Source organism: Typopeltis vanoorti, chromosome 3 (assembly GCF_054136105.1).
Source record: "Typopeltis vanoorti isolate ZY-2024b chromosome 3, IOZ_Tvanoo_1.0, whole genome shotgun sequence".
Taxonomy (NCBI): Eukaryota; Metazoa; Arthropoda; class Arachnida; order Uropygi; family Thelyphonidae; genus Typopeltis; species Typopeltis vanoorti.
Window position 1 is genome coordinate 146406735 of NC_143551.1, and position 20633 is coordinate 146427367.

At 37.5% G+C, this 20633-nt stretch overlaps 1 protein-coding gene across 2 annotated transcripts in view; it reads left to right on the plus strand.

Moving 5' to 3' along the window:
* The window catches only part of LOC150108639 (serine/threonine-protein kinase PLK2-like), a 321698-nt gene that overhangs the window by 198488 nt on the left and 102577 nt on the right, over positions 1-20633 (plus strand). For both annotated transcript variants that reach the window (XM_090416098.1, XM_090416097.1), the window contains exons 8-9: positions 7515-7635; positions 7779-7878. In XM_090416098.1, the coding sequence (XP_090272224.1) occupies positions 7515-7635; positions 7779-7878 (221 nt within the window). The remainder of the gene's footprint in view (positions 1-7514; positions 7636-7778; positions 7879-20633) is intronic.

Sequence of the window (20633 nt, forward strand, 5' to 3'; positions counted from 1 at the left end):
GTGATAGCTTATGTCCTAGTGGTGGCTTTGGAAGGCAGTGACTGAATGTAATGAATTTAAAGAATGTAATGATTTTGCAAGCATATAATATAAGGGAGAAATAGGCAAGATAGGATATTTAGTAGAGTGTTACTAGAAACCAAGGACCACAGAAGGTGGAGACCAGGAGATGTTTACAGTTGAGCTTGGCAAGTGAAAGAAGAATGATTGTTATGGGAAATTTTAATTACAGAAGTATAAATTGGGGTGAGGAAGATGCATGTAGCAATAAGAGAATGGAATTTCTAGAATTCTTGAGGGATAAATATCTTAGGCAACATGTAATAGAGGGAACAAGAGTTCAAGAGTTTTGGATTTGGTCACAGCATCAGAAGAGCTGATAACTGAGATGACATCCCCACCCCCTTGCAATTGGAGAGAGTGACCATGTGGTTTTGACTTGGAAGATGAATAGACATGCACGAGTATCAAAGAAAAAGGAACGTGTGGAATTATAAGGTGGGTGACTATAAATATAGTCTTAAATATCAACTTGGGGCAGTTTCATGGAGGGTGGAATTGGAAGGGCAAGATATCATTATTAGTGCTTGGGAAATTGTTAAGGAATTTGTTAGTAGCAATAGTAAGCTATATTCCACAAGTGAAGAAGAGGACACAGTTGTGTAAAGTGGATGACAAACAATATTAAACAGGAACTGCAGGTGGAAAACAGGTTATGGAAGGAGATATATAAGGAGAGGGATGGAGAGCAGATGAATGAAGCATATAAGACTCAGGCCATCAGAGTGACTAGTATGGTAAGGAAGGTGAAACTGGAATATGAAAAGAGATTGGCCCTAAGATCCAAAGAAAATCCTAGGGAATTTTTTAGCTATGTGGCCAATACGAGGAGAAATGATTGTGGAAGAATGACATTGTGGTATAAAAATGGGAATAGCGTGACTGATGCAGAGGACATAGTGGAATTGTTCAATGAACATTTTATTGGTGTATTTCATCCTGGAGGAGTAAATTTTAATACTAGAGGGATAAGGCAGGTTTGAGGGTTTAGAGGTGCATTAGGAGCGCATGTTTCAAATATTGAGTACCCTGGATGTCAGTAAAGCTGTGGGATTGGATGGTATTTCACCATGAGTTTTGAGAGAATGTGCTAAAGAACCAAGTTAAAGGCTCCTTTAACCTGGCTTTTCAATGAAAGTCTGGCTACGGGAAAGGTGCCCAGCGAATGGAAGGAAGGTAAGATAGTGCCATTGCATAAGGGCAGTAGCAGACTGGAAGTGTCTAATTATAGCCCAGTCTGTGTGTCATCAGACTGGGCTATAATTAGACACTGATTGATAGAAACGTGAAATTCAGGGGACACCTTGCAAAGGTGAAGGTAACACAGAGGATTGCAGATGAGGGTAATGTTATCTGTGAGAGTCAACATGGATTTGTGAAGGGGTGCTCTTGTTTTAGTAATATGCTAGCTTTTTATAATAAAGTTGCAAGAGCAGTAGAATGAGGGAAAGGCATATACGGTACTGCCGTTTTCTTGGATTTTGCGAAGGCATTTGACAGGGTGCCACATGATAAGCTGATATTTAAGTTGCAGCACATGGGTTTGGATGTCAGACATTTCAGCTGGATAGGTATCAGAGTTGTGTATGGTGGGGAAGTTGCCTTATCAGATTACCTTAAATCTTGCAGACTCACATTCCCCGTATGCCACTTTGATATCGGTCAGCTATTAAACTCATTTACCGTTCTTGCTCTCACCACTATCAGGCAATGCATTCCATGGTTTCTTTGCATGGCAGGTGGTTAAACCATGGAATGCATTGCCTGATAGTGGTGAGAGCAAGAACGGTAAATGAGTTTAATAGCTGACCGATATCAAAGTGGCATACGGGGAATGCGAGTCTGCAAGATTTAAGGTAATCTGATAAGGCAATGACTGATACTTGTGGTGTACCATAGGGATCAGTCATTGGTCCACTGTTATTCAATCTGTACATTAATGACATTGGGAAGGATTTGACAGGTGACATAGCTATTTGTTGATGATGCAAAGGGTAATCAGGAATGCTGCTGATATGCAGTACTTTTAAAAATGATTTGAATAGGCTGAAATTGTGGACATGGGGATGTCAGTTCAATGTCAGTAAATGTAAAGTCATGCACTTTGGTCTGATTAATATCCAGTGTTATATTATATTGATGGGATTATGCTAGAAGAAACCGATCAAACTAGGGATCTTGGAGTGTTAGTGGACAGCAAGTTGAAGTTCAGAGACCATAGAGCAAGGATTGAAATACAACTCTAAAGATAATTGCAATGCTGAAACTAACTTTCACATGTAAAGATAAGGATGTCATTTTGTCTTTTTACAAGGCCTTGATAAAACTACATTTGGACTATTGTGTGCTGATCTGGTCTTCTGGTTTCAGTTGTGATTCCGATACAGTAGAGAGTGCAAAGGAGTGTTAAAAATGATATCAGGATTGTGGAACATTGATTATGAAGACAAATTGAGAATTTGTAGACTGCAGATGTTAGCAGAAAACAGGAGAAAGGGGGGGGGAGAGATGATTGAGACATACAAACTTCTGAAAGGGTCATACAGGATTTCAGTTGATGGAATTTTTCATTTTATGAAGGGTGGGGAAAGGACAAGAGGGCATCCTTGGAAGCTGAGAATGAATGCTGCTAAGAAGGGGGGGGGAGGCAAGGGTTAGATTTTTCTCTCAGAGTGGTGCGTGATTGGAATGGATTGCCACTGAATGTGCAAGGAATGTGAATGAATTCAAGAACAAGTATGATAGCTGGTGTGTGTAGTATGTGGCCTCCCTCGATGAGTCCCTGACTTCCTGGAGGTCTCTCTTAATAATCTCAATAATCTTGCAATTGATATGTTGAACTGAGACCAAAACTCTAGCTTTGCACTCAGCCCACACAGCTTGTGAGGAGGGGGGGGGGATCTGATTTTGAAAAAGCCAAATATCAGAAAATTAGCCTTTCGTGCAAATTGTATGCTCCAAGAGGAGGTGAGAGAATGTGTAGGCAGGAAAGTAATGGGATGATCAGGGATCAAAAGGAAACAGATGGAATTGCAAAGGGTTCTAAAATGAAGAAGCAGAAAGGGAAATGGCCCCAGTCCAGCATGGAGAGATCACATCGAGTGAGTGGTATCAGTGGAACTAGCTGTAGATCCAGAAATGAGTTGTTGTGTTTGTATACCAATGCTAGAAGTATAAGAAACAAGGCGGATGAAATGGTTGCACTAATTGCGTCTGTGCACCCAGAGATTGTCGGAATAAGTGAGACATGGTTAGATGAGGATGACATCCTGACAGGAATAGAGATGGAAAGGTATGATGTGTTTCGTGAGGATAGAAGGGGTAAAAAGGGAGGGGGAGTGCTATTGATGATAGAGAAAGAGTTATGTCCATACAAGGTAGAGATGCAAGGGGGAAATGGGGCCAGTGGTTTTGAGGCAGTATGGTGTGAGATAGAGGTGAATAGAATCAAATACTTGGTGGGATGTTGTTATAGACCTGGTAATGTGGATGGTGGTGATAGTGAAATGTATAGTCAAATAAGCCAAGCAAATAAGAAAAAGGTGATCATTATGGGTGATTTTAATTATGGCAATATAGACTGGAATGAAGAGATAGCAACTGGAAGTAAAGAAAATGAGTTTCTTGAGTTTTTGAGGGATAACTACCTCAGACAGTATGTAACAGAGGGCACAAGAGGATTAAGGGTCTTGGATATGGTCATCTCATCGGAGGATGTAATTATCAATGAGGTATCAAATCATCCACCAATTGGTGAAAGTGACCATGAGGTGATTACTTGGGTGGTTGCCAGCAGTGCAAGGACCCCTGTGAAAAAAGGGTATATGTGGAACTACAAGGGGGGTGATTATGAAGAGCTCAGGAGACAGCTTGCAGGTGTAGCATGGAATGAGGAGTTAGCTGGAAAAGAGATCAATGCAGCTTGGGGGATTTTCAAAAAATATTTAGTGGATGCAATGTCTAAATGTATACCAAGGGTGAGAAGGTTAAATAAGTTAGGTGTGAGATGGATGAATAAAGAGATTAAGCATGCAATACAGAGAAAAAGGGCATTGTGGAGGCAGCATAAGAGAAGTGGAAGTAACCAATTTCATGAGTTCTACAAAGACCAGGCAAGGAGAGTGACTTGGTTGGTGAGAGTAGCTAAAGAGAGGTATGAACAGCAGTTAGCTAATGAAGCTAAAAAGAATCCTAGGGAGTTCTTTCGATATGTAGCCAGCAAAAGAAAGAATGATTATGGAAGGATGACATTGATTGGAGGAAATGGTATAAAGACAGCTGTTGCAGAATGTGTGGTGGAGATACTTAATGAGCAGTTCATAAAGATCTTTCAATCTTGTGAATGTGACTTCATGGAGAGATTAAGAGCAGTTGATGATGGGGAGGAGAGACTGACTGTAAGTGAGCAAGAGGTGTTTGGGGAGTTGAGTAAACTAGATGTAAATAAGGCTGTGGGACTTGATAATATATCACCACGTATTCTGAAGGAATGTGCCAGAGAGTTGACACCTGCCTTGACATATTTTTTTAATACGAGTCTTGCACTTGGTCAAGTCCCTAAAGAGTGGAAGGAGGGCAAGATTGTGCCACTTCATAAAGGAGGTGATCGAACTCAAGCATCAAACTATAGGCCTATCTGTGTGTCGGGTGTTGTGGTTAAGTTGTTGGAGAAGCTTGTGAGAGCTAGAATCCAGAGTTGGGTTGACAACAATGGTATAATCTTTGATGGACAGCATGGATTTGCTAAAGGGAGGTCGTGTTTCAGTAATCTACTTACTTATTACAATAAAGTGACTGCTTCCTTGGACAGAGGAGAAGGATACACAGTAATATACTTGGATTTCGCAAAAGCTTTTGATAGAGTGCCTCATGATAAGTTGACAGTCAAACTAGAGCAGATGGGGTTGGATATTAGATTAGTGCATTGGATTGGAGACTGGCTATCTGATAGGTATCAACAAGTTGTGTATGGGGGTGCAATATCCAGGAAAAGGAAAGTCACTAGTGGAGTGCCTCAGGGATCTGTTTTAGGGCCATTACTATTTAACTTGTATATTAATGATATTGGCGAAGATTTGGATGGAAATATTCAGTTGTTTGCAGATGATGCAAAGTTGGGAAGAACCATAAAGAGTAGTGAAGATGTTGTGGCCTTGCAAGAAGACTTGAATAAATTGAGTGATTGGGCAAGCAAATGGGGGTATGAGTTCAATGTTGCAAAATGTAAGGTTTTAAAATTTGGAAAACAAAGATGGGATGCAGAATTTATGCTTGGTAAGAATATATTGTTGGAAGTAGAGGAAATAAGAGATCTGGGAGTGATAGTGGATAAGGATCTAAAATTTAGGGGTCACATCGCCAAAATTGTGAAGACAACACAAAGACTTCTGGGAATGATGAGGAGGACACTGACGTGTAGAAGTAGGGAGATTCTTGTTCCATTGTATAAGGCTTTGATTAGGCCACACATGGACTATTGTGCCCAGATTTGGTCACCTGGTTTTCAGAAGGATGAGGAGATGTTGGAAAGGGTCCAAAGGCGACTGACTAAGGTAGTTTCTGACCTCTGGAATGTCGAGTATGAGGAAAGATTGAAAAGATGTAATTTGCAGAGACTAGTGGAGAGAAGGAAGAGGGGAGATATGATAGAGACCTACAAGTTGGTAAGGGGTTGCTATAGGATCAATGGTGGAGAAGTTCTACAGCGAATAGTGGGAGATCAGGGGAGAACCAGAGGTCATCCCTGGAAACTGTATAAAGAGGGTGTGAGTAGGGGAGTGAGAGGCAGGTTTTTTTCGTGCAGAGTTGTGAATGATTGGAATGCCTTGCCTGAGAGTGTGGTGTCTGCAAGGAGTTTGAATGTGTTTAAGACCCGGTATGATGAGATGTGTGTGAGATAAAAGGACCTCCTAGATGAGTCTTTGACTCCATGAGGTCTTGTTTAATAATAATAATAATAATAACTTCTGGTCTCTCACTAGAGCCACTTAATGCGATACCTGCCCTTTTTTTTTTTATCCTACCTCGCACCCATATGTTATATATCATTCTGCTTTATCTACATTATATCAGTTCATTTTTCTCCTTCTAGTCAGATAACACAGTAGTTTTGCACAGTGAAAATCTGCCACCTAAAGACAAACATCCAAGCCACAGTTGCATTTAAATCTACAGCTTGTAAAGTGGAGTTGGAATCCAGTCTAAAAGTCGAGAGGGTGATATTAAAGATACTGCAAACACAGAAGAGATGACAAGAAGGATTTCTTCTATAATGAAAATTGCATTGAGAAGAGGAAGCATTGTTATTGTCCATGGATGTAATTCATGTGCCACAAATTTGTAGAGATAAGGTAACATTAGAAATGATCCAGAGAAGAGAATTTGAAGGAATGTCAGAACTGTATCATTAGCTATAAGGACAAATTATGGAAATGTGATTTGCAGAGTTCTTTGAATTTGAGGAAAAAGGTGTTATGATTGAGGCAGCTAGTGAAAAGAAATTATTTGCAATGTGGGAGATGGAGGGTTTGAACATAAGACAACCCTTAGGAGTGTGTAAATGTGCAGTGATGAAATAATCCGGTTTATATATAAAACTGATAAATGATAGAGGTTACAGAAACAGCTGTGTTATATTCTGGTAGGGATAAATATTAATAAGGTTATGGAAATAGATGATATCACTATGTATTTTAGGGTAGGTTGTATTATGAAGAAACAGAATATAGTCATGGCTTTCAGTAGATTTTCAAGATTGAAAGAAATTTATTTAAATGAGAGGTGTGAATAAAATTTCATTGCCACTTCTATCCTTATTGAATATTACTTTGTCATGGAAAGTCTAAAGTCTTGTTCTCCGAATACAAAACCAGTTAATTTTTACTTAAAACCATAGTGTGTTTAACCATTGCTCATCAGTCCCCCTCATATTTCTTTTGGTACTGAATTTGTCTACCTGCCTTCACTTTCTTGAGTAGGAAAATGCATGGTAGTTTACTCATAGATGGTATTTTCTTGTCCTGAGCAACTTACCATTTCATATTACTAAAATAAAGAGTCCAAAGGCTTCAGTTTGGCAATGTAAAATTATATAAGTCAAGTGGATATTAGATCCAACATTATTTCAAAACCGAATGTAGAAACTATGATAGTTTCGTGAGGTAGGTAAGTTGACCAGAGCTTATGGGGAATACATTCCCCAGCATTCTTGTAAGTCTCTGGTCAACTTACCAACCTTACAAAACTATCAGTTTCTACATTTGGCTTTAAAATAATGTTGGATCTAATATCCACTTGACTTGTATAATAATTACCATTTCATATTCCTAAAAGTAGAAAATTCTTAGTTTTGAACAATAGAGGACACTAAATTTTCTCCTGATGCTTGATTTGTTTTTGTATTATTGGCAAGGTATGAAAACAGTTATGCTGACGTGTTTGGAATGTAATTTTAGATCCAATACAGAAGATTTGACAGGAGATTTGGAAATCATAGAGTATACTTTAGCTGCTGTACAGCTTCATAAGGAAACAGATGAGCTGAAATTAGGACCAAATAACTTGGAACAACAAAAAGTAAGTTTTTTATTTTTTTTATATATTAATTATGATGAAATACTCAGGATAACAATATACTTCCTATACTATTCTATTTAAACAGGTGGTAGAGATGAATACAGTAAAAGCTACTGATTTAATAAGTGATATTTTCTTGACAGAACAAGAAAGGGAATCCAAAAAAAGAGAAGAAGAAGCAAACACATGGCTTTCATTGCTCACTGAAAAAAAAGATAGTGAATGTGTTTAGTAAACATAAAGGTAAGTATGAAACATCCTTTCCTTTAGTGTTACATAGTGATCAGCATTCATTTTAGATAAATTATGGACTACAATTTTGCTCATTAAAGAGCTCACTCAACTTGTCTAAAGATCCACTTCCTCTGCTGGCCCACCCTGGAGTATACCATATTTATTGCACCTGTAATCCACCCTATATAGGGGAAACAGGATATACAATTCCTATCAGACAAAATTAACAAATGACACATTAAATATAACTATGGTTAAGCTGGCCTTTCTGATCATGCCCTGAACACTTTACATAGAATTGACTGGAAATGCACCAGTTGTTTACATCACATCAAAACATGGTATGAATGTAAATTTAAGGAAGCCTGTGAGATTCTTATCAACCACCTGAATCTTAACAATAATGATGGTCTACAAATCCCAAGCATATGGAAGGCACATATTCTACCCACTTAATATTTCTCCCTAAGAGTTAACTATAAATACGACCATAAGTAATCCAGAATCTTAAATCTAATATAACAGTCGTGTTAAATTGGGGCACCACTGTTACTGTAAGAAAACTATATATGAAAGAATGTTTCTTTTGATATTATCTTAAATAGAATATAGGTTTGATGTAGTTCTTAATTAAGTAATTAATTTATTTATTTGTATTTAATTTTTTTTTTGAAATTCTATTTTCACTAAAGGTCATGCCAGTAGAATAACCATTGATCAAATCATTGTTTCTTTAGCAAACCGTGTGAAATGTAATTCAGCTTGTCTCTGTATATATGTACATACTCCAGATGATGGCCTTAATATGAAGGTCAAAACGTCAGGAAATTAACATGGTTTTATTAGTCTATAATTTATCTAAAATGCAAGTATGAAAATTAACCAATTTTCCTGTGTGCATTTTTGTGGGATTTAAAATGTAACCCTTAAGTAAAATTTGCGATGTTTGTCTTGGATTTGAGGATTTAAATAAGACCGTTGCATAACAAATGAATGCTTTCCGTGTTGCATGTTTATGTTCTACACAGATGCTGAAACAGATCTTCTGGAACCAAGTTCATCCCTTAAATTTGAGTAGGAGTGTTAGCCAATGTGTGAGGGTTAGATTTCCCCCCCCCCCCCTCTCCCAGGATGGAATGGATTGTCAGTGGAAGTGGTGAGAGTGCACTATTTGTGAATGAATTTGAAGAGAAGAATAAATGCTAATGTGTGTATGAGTACATGCGAATAGACCTCCCACATGGTGTTGTGGATATTCTTTGCCAGTACAATAACAATGTTTTATGCTAAAGAAAATGTAATGAGTTATGGGACATTTCTCTTTATCTGTTTCTTCAGACGTGTTCTATTTTTCAGTATATATAATGCAACATGCTAAGGTAAGGTTTGAAATTTTGAAAGCAAGGATGTAATGTTTATTCAGTTGGTTGGATTTATTGATGAAGGTGGAGGAGATAACCTCAGTGAGGGATTATGGCAGTGAGAAGAACATTGAGATATGGTTCCATATCTCAATGGTCATTTAAACAGAATGAAAAAGAAAAAGGTTAAAAAAACAAGCATTTAATGCCAAAAAAATTCAGAAAAGAAAGATCATTTATTCATAAGGCCTTGATCGGAGTGCATTTAGACTACTGTATGCATATTTGGTGGTTTCGATGAAATGAATGAATTTTAAAAAGACTTAGGAGAGAATCAGTTCTGAAATGTTAAGTATGAGGTTAAAGGGAATAGCACTTGCAGAGGAAGAGAAGTGATATGAATAAGACATAGGATGATGAATTTGTATCAGATCAATACAGTATCTTTTTTTTTCCATAATGGAGGAAGATAGGCAGAACAAAACTGTATGTTACATAATGATGATGTGAGCAGCAGTAGGCTTTGCTTGGAGAGTGGCAAGTGAATAGAATCCATTGCCTCAGTGGGACAGTGTGAGTATTGTTTCATAGAGATGACCTCCCTCCATGCTGAAAGTTGACTCCATAGACATCTAATTTATACTTTTTTTTAAAAATCTAAACTCGCAGTATTAATGTACTGTGGATGAGCTAAGATTTTTAGTTTATGTGAGGCCAGTAATCTCACACTGAGTTGAGTGGGTTTGTGAATGTCTAAGTGGAAAATAAACTTCTACCTTAAAAACATTCACAAAAAGATCAGGATCAGAACCAACAGCCATTTGGTTGGAGAGTGGGTATTTGTTAACCATTTGGTCAACCAGGTCAGTGTTAAGTAGTATTCATGTGGTAATCAGTAGAGAATGTCCTAATTGATGACATTCTTACATTCAAAGTATAGAAATTACAGAATTCGGAGCCAATGATTAACCAAGCATTTCCATTAACTATCATTTCTTTCTAGAAGTTGTGCCAAAATTTTGGTTTAATGAAATCGTTGAAAATCCTGATCCAATGCATGTAAATATTACATGCATATCTATATCATTTCCTGATATATGCAGTTGGTGTGCAGGATTATTATACATTAATCTATGATTGATCTGACCACAGTGATAAAACAATTTATTGTTCTGCTAATTTGAAGGGATTGATAAGTGATGTAAAATTACCTAGTGCTTTATAATAAGCCAGATGACATATGTTGTTGGATAATTGAATGAGTTTGAAGGTCAGATAAATGGTAGACTGTTGTAATACTACAAAGTTAACATTACTTTGTAATAAAATCCTAATTAGCTGTATTCATGCAAATTTCTTATCACATTTACTCATGTCATGCATCTCAATATAATGCATTGGTTCACCTAGATCTTGGTCTTTTTTTATGATCTTTCTTTTCTGAATTTTTTTGGCATTAAATGCTTGTTTTTTTAACCTTTTTCTTTTTCATTCTGTTTAAATGACCTTATTATCTTAGATTCTTGAAGGCTAACAATGCTTGTTTTCCTTTCTAATAAGTTGAATAAAGGTGTGGTTAGCAGGGGTGTGAAGACTAGATTTTTTTGCTTGGATAGTTGTGAATGAGTGTAATGAGTTACCAGAGTCTGTTATAAGTGCTTTATCTGTTATTATTTGTCACCTCCATGGAGTCCTAAGACTCATTGAGGGAGGGCATCTACTCTACAACTCTATCTTCACCACTCACAATCCACTAACTGACTGCAACTACACCAACGCCATCTATCACCAACCACCACTAGTATTTCCACACACAATCACAAACATCCATGCCCATGGTGGGATTCGAACCTGCAGCCTTTTGGCTGGGAAGCAGATACACTAACCACTCGACCAGCCAAGGCTGGCAGGCCGAGTGGTCTGCATCTGTTAATGGGTTCAAGGAGAGGGATGGATTGTGTGGATAGTTTGGGTCTCCTGTGATGCATCTTTGAACTCCATGGAAGTACCCACACAATATCTTCATTTGTAACGATTCCACTGCTGATATTGTCTGTTCATTCTGCTTAATTTTCCTCAGTTCTCATACTTATGCAGTGTTCTCCCCAGAAATTTTTACCAGCCGGTTGAGATGGAGCATTAGTTGGGCATACAAAAATTTTGAATGAGTTAAGAAAAAATCCTTTTTCATAACAAATTAAAATAGTAATTTTATTAAAAATTACTTCAAACAAGGATAATTTTATATCATAATTATAACAAACAAGACTAGGATTTTTCTTATTTTCTCATTAAGTAATGAAAAACCTTTTTTTAATGCTCGCAGCTTAAAATTGTTTACATTAATTCTTCTCTTCTTCTTAGAAGCCCAGTTGTCAGCAGCTTTTTTGTAATTAAAATTCCATTTTTAGAATAATAATAATAAAAAAGAATCTCGGAAGCCTTGCGTTGATCATGACTTTCTGCATTGAAAAGTCTTGAAAAGCAGGAAGTGATTGGCATATCTGGAAATCTTGCTTCTAGGTGTTTAATAACTGTGCCTATGTATTTATCATATATATTGTGGTCTTAAACGTAATAACATTAGACTCTGAATAATCAATGCGAAGGTCTGACCATTCACTGAAAGATGCTGATGAAAATTTTGAAAATGCCTGCCAGGAGTGTAAGACTGGCTCTATTTCAGCTAAGTCAACATCTTGCCTTTGCCATGATCTAGACAAGTTAGATAAATGCAGTAACACATCTGAAAGCATCATTAGTGAAGCTACGAAATTGTATGTTCTGATATATTTACTTAAACTTTCAGCTGCAATATCGTTTCGTTCGGTGGCTCCTCTCTTTCTAATGCAGCTATAACACTCGCCATGCATTCTCTTAGAGAGTGTATTGCAGAATAATGAGACAGCCATCTAGTGTCACTAGCCATTTTAAGTTTAATCTGAGGACTGTTCAGTGTATTTTGGATTTGGGATAAACCAGTCATCCTGACTGACGATTTTGGAAGAAGAAAAACAATTGCCTTAAGATATCATTAAACATGACTAAATAAGGCACTTCAGCAGCTGCTTGGGCACTAAGTTGACCATTAGTTTTATCTTTGAGCAGCTTTGCAACTCCCTTTTGCTTTCCAATCATGATAGCTGTTCCATCAGATCATAGGCCAACCAGATTACAAGTTTTTAAGCCTAGACTGTCAAGGGTTTCAATTGCTTTGTTAGTTATAGTCTCAGCTTTGCCATCAATGATATTGCAAGTTGATACAAAACTAACCCTGAACTCTTTTCTAAGTTGACAAACATATTTATTATTATTATTACGAGCAACTCCAAGGAGTACTTAGACTCATCAAGGGAGGCCCTAACATCATGTCAAGAACAACTATTCAACAGTCGCACAGTATCTATCATACTTTGCCTTGAACTCATTCACAGTCATGGCACCCACAACAGACTCTAGCAGCTTATTCCACTCACTCACCACTCTCCAAGTAAAAAACCTAGCTCTAACATCCTTGCTAGCCATACTCTTGCCCAGTTTTCATGGATGGCCCCTAGTCCTCCCACCACCAGTCCTGTTCTCAAAAATATCTTCTGAATTAATCTTATAGAAACCTCTTCAGTAATTTGAATGTCTCAATCATATCTCCCCTCCTCTGCCTATCAACCAATTTCTGCAACCCACAAATCCTCAACCTGTTCTCATAAGGTTCATTCCACAGACCTGCTATCATCTTGGTCACTCGCCTCTGGATCCTCTCAACCTCCTCCCCATCAAGAAGAAACCTAGGTGACCAAATCTGGGTACAGTAGTCAAGATGGGGTCTTATCAAGGCTCAATACAGAGGAACAATAACATGCTTGTCTCTGCTCATCAAAGTATTCTTCAGTAACCAAGTGATTTGATGAGCTGATTTAGCCACTTTTGCAATGTGTCCCCTAAACTTCCTATCCACCAACACTACCAAATCCTGGCCTCGTCAATCTCCTGGAGTACAGTTCCACCAATGTGGTATACTGCTGCTAATCGTTTCACCCCAAAATGCATAACCTTACATTTTTCCACATTAAATTAACATCCAGTCCTCCAAATCATCCTGCAAAATTTTGACATTCTGTGTATTCACTATTGCTCTACCCATCTTTGCATCATCAGCAAACAAATGAACAGTTCCTCTCAGATCCTTTCCTATCATTAATGAACAAATTAAATAGTAGTGGTCCAAGAACAGAACCCTGCGGAACACCACTAGTCACAGACTGTCTTTTGGACTCTACTCCTGAATAAACTACTCTCTGGTATCTCTCCATCAACTATCTGTCCATCTCATCAATCCTGTATCCATCCCTATATGCTGCAGTTTACTGATTAGAATTCCATGTGGTATCCTGTCAAAGGCCTTAGCAAGGTCTTGCAGAATCACTGTAAACCCATTACCCTTACCCAGTTAGCCGTCACTGCGTTATAAAACGTGAGCAAGTTACTGAGGCATGATCTATCCTTTACAAAACCATGCTGTTCCCCAATACATTATCCCATTTTCATCTATCTATTCCTGTATTTTCCTCTTGACTACTTTCTCGAAGACCTTGACAATGATTCCTGATATGCTGATCAGTCGGTAATTTACAACAGCAGTCTTGGAACCTCCTTTATGCAGTGGAACTATTTTCTTCTCTTTCCACCCCCTCGGGACTAACCCAGACCATTTTGTTTAATTTGAGACTCAAATTGAACAAAATGGTCAAGATATTTAATGTGTATATTTAATGTACACAATCACTTGAAACTGAGATGTCTGTAGTTTCATCACATAAAACACTGAAATAATCTTCAGAATGTATATTTTTCAGTATTTCAGATCTAATTTCTGATGCTAAAATATCAATCAACTCTTGCATTATTCTTTCTGAGGTATAATGTACATTTTTACCAACATTAAGATATTCTAAGTAGGAACAGTCCATAGCCTTGCAATGCTCAAGCAATTTTTCAAATAATGTATGTGGTAACTCATTTTTTGCCTATCCAATACATAGATCTTACAGCTCCCAGAAAAGCATCTCTCTGCAAGATATTCACAATTGAAAATGATTCTTCTAGTATACGTTTGTCAATTATATCTGAACAAAAATCAGTGTGTAACTTGCTTTGTTCATGGTCAACCAAGCTTTCTTTTCGAAGTCTTTGGCATAGTTACCCAAGTTACTTCCTTGTTTGTGGGTCTTTCTCTTTCCGTATTTCATATATGTGGAACACATCATTCCATTATCTTGCACCACTAACCAGTGGAATTTTTTAAACCACTCGCTTTTAATACCTGATAAGCAGTGTTTAGATGCATGTTTTACATTTGAAAGAGACTCTGCAGAAATCTATTCTGTTGTTGGTTTGGTGTCTTCGCTACTATGCTTATCGGTTTCATCTTTCTTAAAATAATTTGAGTGTGATTTTCTGACTTGACTTTTTACTCATTATGGGGTAATTTAATAAATACAAAATATCATTGTTATTAAATTAATCAGAACAAATCACTGAATTGTTCACTGACTAAACTGACAGTAATATCAGAGACACACAACGCACATTATGTCTATTTTACTATTTATAAGTATTAATTATTAGGAATGGGAATTGGTATCACTCGACACTGACGTCATAGTCCTCGAGAGTTTCGTGAATTCCCCAAGATCACAACTATATTTGGTGCACAGGCCCATTTTCTTAAAAAAAAAAAAAAAAAAAAAAAAAAAAAAAAAAAAAAAAAAAAAATTAAATACTTGACTCACGATCTTCAGACAAAAACCATTATTAAGAAAAATAAATGTAGATTTTTAACAGATTTTTGTCTTCGATTCGAATTCGCTCGATTTTCAATATTTATTTCTTTCAAACATCAAAATTACGTCTCTTTCGTAAAAGATCTTCTTTGCAACCAATACTGTTTTATTCAAGATCCCAATTTTTGTCTTCTTCTTCTGCGTATGGATTGGTGCATCAAAGTGAATATCCAAAGCTCTCGAGATTGGCTTGCAATGCAAGAAATTGAGCTGGTCTCATGAGCATTGAGCCTTTCCGGTTCGATTTCTCATTGCTATTAATTAAAAAATGTCTTAAATTATTTTTCTATTCTTGCTCATTATTTAGCCATGTCAATTCACAACATTAATTAGCTGGGTGGTCAGTAAAACCAGCTGGGCGGTTTGCCCATTCAAAAGGTCCTGGGGAGAACATAGCTATGGTCTGTCTGTTTTATTCCTAATCTAACATTCAATTCCAGAAATTGAAATTTCCAAAACTTGAAGTTAATTCAATTTGTTCCTTATCATACCTATATTTATTATCTAATTCCATATTTATCTAAAATGTTTTATTTCTATTGGCTTACCATTGACAATACAGTTGCTGCTTTCTGTTGTAATATAATGTTCATTATTTTCTGGTCATGACATGTGGAAGTGAGACACCATTCAGAATTTCCAGAGGTAAATGGAAAGATCACTTTTTGGTATTACCATTCAAGATAGAAAGTGCAATACTTGGATCAGAACAGGCCAGGATGAGACATTGTAACAGCCATCAAAAAATCCAAATGGCAGTGGACAGGTCATACTGCAAGAAGTAACACTCAAATAAACCATTGATATCTGAATGGTATCTCAAATGGAGATACCATTCAGATATTCTATGCCACTGACTGGAACTCATAGAAAAACTAAAGATAAAACTGAATGGAGGACTTAAGGAGAAGTCTTTGTCCATCAGTGGACAGAAAATGGCTGATGATGATTATCATTAAAAATTGCATTTTAAAAGAAGGAAAAGGAAAATCGGTTGATAAAGCTTATACAGTTAGCTATTCATAACTTTTTTTTTAAAGGAAATCCCAAGATAGACTAATATTAACTAAAATAAATTTAATATTAACCTCTCCCCCAACACACACACACACACACACACACACACACACACACACACACACACACACACACCCTCTTGTGTGTTTTAACCCACAAACTCATTGTGGGAGGTACACTATTGCACACAATGCTCATCCAGCCATGCCTTAAAATGATTCATTGTGTCGACATTCACAACACACTTAGGCAATGCATTCCACTCACTAACCACTCTCCATGCTAAAGAACCTTCTCCTCACTCCTCTGCTCATACTCTCTTTATACAGTTTCCAGCGTAATGGCCTCTTATTTCTACCTCCCCCCCATTCTATGAAAAATCTCTTCCATGTCAACATGATAGATAATCCCTAACTAGATTCTCATTCATACCCCCCTTTCCTCCTATTCACAAGACTTTGCAATTTACATTCTCTCAATCTCTCCTTGTACTCCACATTCCAAAGCCCACTGACGACTTTTGTGAATCTTCTCTTGACTCTTTCTAACACATCCTCATCACCATGAAAACCTGGCAACCAGATCTGTGCACAATAATCCATGAGGCCTGATCAAGGCCTTATATGGATTACTGTTCAATGTTGCAAACCTTACTTTGCAACATTGAGCTGATAGTTCCACTTACCTGTCTATATATGCAATCTATTAAAGTCCTCCTGCAAGGCCATAACATCTGCATTGCTCTCCCCAATTTTGCATTGTCCGCAAACAGCAGCATATCACTTTGAGACAATTATTGAACAACAATGGTCTCAAAATGATACTCCAGATGAGTCTTTGACTCCATGAGGTCTTGGGGTGGTAATAATAAAACTAACCCTTACAGTATGCCACTAGTGACTTTCCTGTTATGGGATACTGCACCCCCATATATACAACTGTCTGATACCTGTCTGACATCCAGTCATTGATCCACCTCAGAAGTCTGAAAAATAAACAACCCTCCAGGTGGGCATGAACCACCAATTTCGGTTAACAGCTGAATGCGCTAACTGTTTGTGCTTTGGATATGGATGCCAGTAGTCCAAGTGAGGTTATATGCAAGCCTTAGTAAAGAGGCAAAAATGATTATATCAATTTTTGTTTCAGCATTATAATGATCTGAGTGGTATTTTTGCAGTCTTTTGCTGTATGACTTTTGAACTTCAACTTCCTATCTACTAAAACTCCAAGATCTCTAGCCTGGTCATTTTCTTCTAGCATACTGCTATCAACATATATATCACTAAAGTGCATAACTTGACATTTACTAGCATTGAACTGACAATCATTTTCAAAAGTTTATAATTCCAGCCTATTCAAATTCTGTAGATATTGCATAACAGTAACATCCCTAATTTCCCTGATTATCTTTGCATCATTAGCAATCAGCTGTGTGTCTCCAGTCACATCCTTCACTATGTCATTAATGTAAGATTAAAGAACAATTGACCAAGGACTGATTCCAGAGTAAACAATGCATCACCTTGCAGACTTATTTTTGATATGGTCAGCCATTCCCTTATCCATGTTAATAGTTCATAATCCAATTCATATCCAACTTACGCAACAGCCTTCCATTCTAACATAGACCACTCTTGTGCAATTGGATTATCCTACATTCTTTCCATTCCTATGGAATCTTCCCTGTACTTAGAATCAACTTTATATACAACCAGGTTAAAGGCATAGCCAGTTCACAAACACTCTGAACATGCATTCTGATATTCCATGAGCCCTTGCTGCTCAGTGCATATTCAGTTTATTTAACAACACTAGTACCTCATTATACATCTGAGTTTCTTCAAATGAATGAAGAGGTACTAATGAGTTCATTTTGATAAAAACTATCAACCTGTTTATGCAACATGCTCACTACTGCTTCTTGATGAAGTTTCTTCTGGATGAAGAAACTTGGATGGATATGAGGTGCTTGTGTTGTTGCATAAACTGAAAAAGAATTCAGCAGTGGGGGGGGCTGATGGAATATCAGCATGGATGTTCAGAGTGTTAGCTGAATTGGCTGTGCCTTTAACAGCTAGTTTTTGTTCATATTTCATCTTACTTATTTTTCATATAATACTCTTCTGGCCTGTCTTATTTTCATAACTAACAACATTATGCACATGGAATAGTCTTTCCACATCATTTTTTTTTTCTTAAGAACCTCTTGCTGAATGAGATTGCACATCCATTTCACTCCTATTTATTCTTGAAACTCTAGAAGTATCTGAATGATACTTCATGAAAGATATTTTTGCATATTTGCACGTGAAAGATATTTCATGTGCAAACTTTGTTTACCCACATTCACTATTAATTGATAATGAAGGGTACATTACAATATTGCATCACTGTTTTTAATGCTTCCTATCTAGAAACTGATACCATGGGACTGAACCTAGTATTCTCAGTTGGTCATGGTTTTTTTTTTAAGTTCAGTATTTAATCTTTTCTGAATGGAACATCTGTATACTTTAGCTACTACTCAAGTTAGTAAAGCATGATTACTTTTGCCAGCTGAAAACAGAACAGTCGCATCTTTAACTGAAACATCTGAACACTAATCAGATCTAACTCTCTTTGACCTAAAGGTCCTTGTTACATGCCGTGTGATCAAGTTATCTTACAACAGCTCAAATTTAGCTTTATTCCTAAGAGATTTCATCTCTATCCAATCAGCATATTTGATCTTGTTACTCACACCAGATAGATTTGAAATCACTATTACATAGAAAATTGTTACTAATATTGCAGTTATAGTTCTACTCTAACTGGACTTGGATCATTAGTTAGCAATACAATCCCTCCTTTTCTATTTTGTCTATTCTAAAAATGCTGTATCCTTTGCATTCAATACCAGCCAACACATCTGCCTCTGAGAGCCAGGTCTTTCCAATGCCTACAATCTTAGACCACAGTTCATTCAACAAGGCAAATTACTCCTTTGTTCTGGATGGCATTTGTGTACAGATGTTACCTTCAGGCTTTTTTGTATACTGACATCTGTATTCTGCATGACTTAGCTGGACAATTTGTAGATATTTCTAAATCACTTAGGGAATTGAAACAACATAGATTCGAATATAAATTAAATTATACTTTAATAAATACTTCCGATATTTCGGCAATGTCACATTGTCATTTTCAAAAGGAACTTACAAAATGGCAGGTGCACACAGGCACTAACAATACAGTAACTGAGAATGAAGATATGAAGCTATCATTATCCTAGAAGTCCTGATGGTGCCCTCTGGTGGGCTAAGTAGGCGTTCTTGGCCATTGGGCTGAAGGTCTGCTGATGTATGCCTCCCAAATTTGGGGCAGTCGCATACAACCAAACCGATATCTCAACCCTATTTCAGTTCACAATGAACTCAGGCTATTTCGTTTGGCAGGGAAAATTCTACAAACAAATAGAGGGAACAGCCATGGGTTCGCCACTCTCCCCATCCTTCTCCAATTTCTTTATGGAGACCTTTGAGGAAAAAGCCTTAGCCTCTGCCCCACAAAAACCAACCATATGGCTTCGCTACGTTGATGATGTGTTTGCTATTTGGCCACATGGCTCTGAAACACTCCTCTCCTTCCTTACACACTTAAACAACCAACATGCCAGAATCAAGTTCACCCTGGAAAAAGAGGAAAACAACTGCCTCCCTTTCCTAGACACACTAGTCACCTACCATCCTGATGGAACCTTGGTTTTCTCAGTTTATCAGTTTATAGAAAACCCACCCATACAGGCAGATACATTCACCAACAATCCCCCCCCCCTCACAACAATATGGAGTGGCGAAAACACTATACAACAGGGCTAAACTAATCTGTTCTAACGACATGGCACTGAACTAAATCACATCCTCAACACTTTCTCAGCCAATGGCTACCCCCCCCCCCCAAAAAAAAAATCCATAAAATATTAAAACCTACAAACCACAGCCTCCCTCCCCCCTCCATAAAAAAGATTACTCTAAATCCATCACCATTCCCTACATCCGAGGCACCTCGGAAAAAATTACCAAAATTCTAAATAAACATGACCTCGCCTCCTGTTACAGGCCTTACAGAAATTTGGCATCCCTTATCCACTCCCCCAAAGACCAACCACTTCCTCTAGACCTACCTGGTGTATACCAGGTCCCTTGCAGTTGTAAACTGTCGTACTTTGGCCAAACAGGCAGGACAGCGAATATCAGAATTTCTGAACACAAGGACTACATCCGGTTTTACAAGTACAGCCATTCTGGTCTTGCAGACCATGCTCTGGATACCTGCCACAGAATACGGTGGAAGAAAGCTATAGTAATACACCGGAGCAAATACAAATTCGAAAGACTATTTATGGAATCGGCCTCTGCCCTATGAAACTCTCCAAACCTCAACAAATTTGGTTGTATGCGACTGCCCCAAATTTGGGAGGCATACATCAGCAGACCTTCAGCCCAATGGCCAAGAATGCCTACTTAGCCCGCCAGAGGGCACCATCAGAACTTCTAGGAGAACG